A 1,803-nucleotide genomic window follows, 5' to 3' on the forward strand; every position below is an offset into this window, starting at 1 on the left:
GGGGGGCTGAGGCCATGCTCCCCCTTAGCCCCCAGTAACGAGGCCAGTGCAGACCCCTGCGGGGTTTTCGGCAGCTTGGGGTCCCCAGTCCCTTCCCCGGGGCAGGGAGAGCCATCCCCACTCAGGGTCCCCGTGCCCAGGGTGGCTCAGCACCCCTCACAAGCAGGAGCGCAAGCCCACTGCATGTCCCAAGCAGCCCCCGAGGGTTTCTGTGCCCATCACTCCCCCCCCTCACCATGTCCCTTTGCCCTGCTCCCGCCACGGCACCACGGGGCAAAGGACGGGCAGCCAGGCAGCTGCCCGCCTCTACCCGGGTTTCGTTGTGCCACGACTCCTGGGGAGCCGACGCTGCTGCCAGTGAGTACCAGGGTGCTGGGGCTGTTCAGGGACCTGGGGGGGGACAGGCACCCCCAGATCCTCCTGATCTTCCCTTCGTTCCCCCCCCCCAGGCTCTGCTCCCCACTCCTGGGCATCCCAGCCCGAACCTGCTCCCTGCAGCCTGGGGCGGGTGGGATGAATCTCTGAGGCCCCATCAAGGGAGAAGACGGGAGCCCCCAGCCCGCTTCGCCCCTGCCTTCACAGGGACCCCCGTGTGGGACCGGCCCCCAGCACGGCTGCTGCTCCAGCCCTGGGGGAAGCAGGGAGAAACGGGATGAGAGGGGTGATGCTTGGAGGGGTTCACGGGATCCCCAAGGGGAAAGAGGGGTGTGAGAGGAGGAGGTGGGGGGGTGTCAGGGCAGGAACCCCGCAAGGGGCCGAGGGGATGGGATTCCCAGAATGCCCACCCTAGGCAAAGCTGGTGATGCTGACTTTTAGCGAGAGGAGGGTAATTACACCGGCGGGGCAATGCAAAGCGCAGGCTGGTGCCCAGCCGACGGGAGCTAACGCGGCTGCACCGTGCTCGGACAGCGATTCCTGCCCGTTCCCCGGCTGTGCCGTCCCGGCGATGGGGTCTGGGGATGCTCCGGGGGTCCCCATCCGAGGCAGGCACTGCCCTGACACCCCCGTGCCGTGCCGCAGGTGCCGGCAGCCCATGGCATCCTACCGCATCCGGCAGTACCAGGACCAGGACTACGACGCTGTGCGGACCCTCTTCGCCCGCGGCATCTTGGAGCACGTGCCAGCCGGCTACCGCCACGTCCTGCGCTTGGCGTGGGCGCAGCTGGGGCTGCTGGTCCTCTTTGCAGCAGTGCGGGCAGCTGCCGGCTACTGGGTGCTGGGGCTGGGGGCCGTGGCGCTGGCGCTGGTGGCCACTTGGCTCCTGGTCCGCTCCTTCAGCACCTCCTACGTGCGCCAGGCGCTGAGCACCGACCTCTGTGACATCCCCGCCAGCTACCTGCGGGCGCCCGACTCCTGCTTCTGGGTGGCGGAGGCCGGGGGGTCCGTGGTGGGCATGGTGGCCGTGGCACCACCGCAGGATCCGTCCGAGAGAGGGGTGGCCCTGGAGCTGAAGCGAATGTCGGTCAGCAAGGACTACCGGGGCCGGGGCATCTCCAAAGCGCTCTGTGGGGAGGTGCTGCGCTTTGCGCAGGCGCGGGGGTACGGGGCGGTGGTCCTCTCCACCTCCATGGTGCAGGTGGCGGCCCAGCGGCTCTACGAGGGCCAGGGCTTCAGGAAGGTGGGTGCCTTCAGCCCCTCGCTGCTCGGCAGCCTCCTCTGCTTCCGGATCTTCCACTACCGCTGCAACCTGCCCGGCCGCACCGCAGCCCCACCGCACTAGGCAACTGCCACGGCACCCCAACCCCAGCATGTGAGGCACTGCCACGGCACGCATGTCCCCAGCCCCGGCCCGTGCGGCACCGC

The 1,803-nt window shown here is 69.3% G+C and overlaps 1 protein-coding gene across 1 annotated transcript in view; it reads left to right on the forward strand.

The window, feature by feature from the left end:
- The window catches only part of NAT8 (N-acetyltransferase 8 (putative)), a 2,126-nt gene extending 343 nt beyond the window's left edge, over positions 1-1,783 (forward strand). The window contains exon 2 of the mRNA XM_009287551.1: positions 1,021-1,783. Within this exon, the coding sequence (XP_009285826.1) occupies positions 1,034-1,720 (687 nt within the window). The 5' untranslated portion in view covers positions 1,021-1,033 and the 3' untranslated portion in view covers positions 1,721-1,783. The remainder of the gene's footprint in view (positions 1-1,020) is intronic.
- The last annotated feature ends 20 nt before the right edge of the window (positions 1,784-1,803 follow it).

The sequence above is a fragment of the Aptenodytes forsteri genome, unplaced genomic scaffold (assembly GCF_000699145.1).
Source record: "Aptenodytes forsteri isolate BGI_AS27 unplaced genomic scaffold, ASM69914v1 Scaffold729, whole genome shotgun sequence".
Taxonomy (NCBI): Eukaryota; Metazoa; Chordata; class Aves; order Sphenisciformes; family Spheniscidae; genus Aptenodytes; species Aptenodytes forsteri.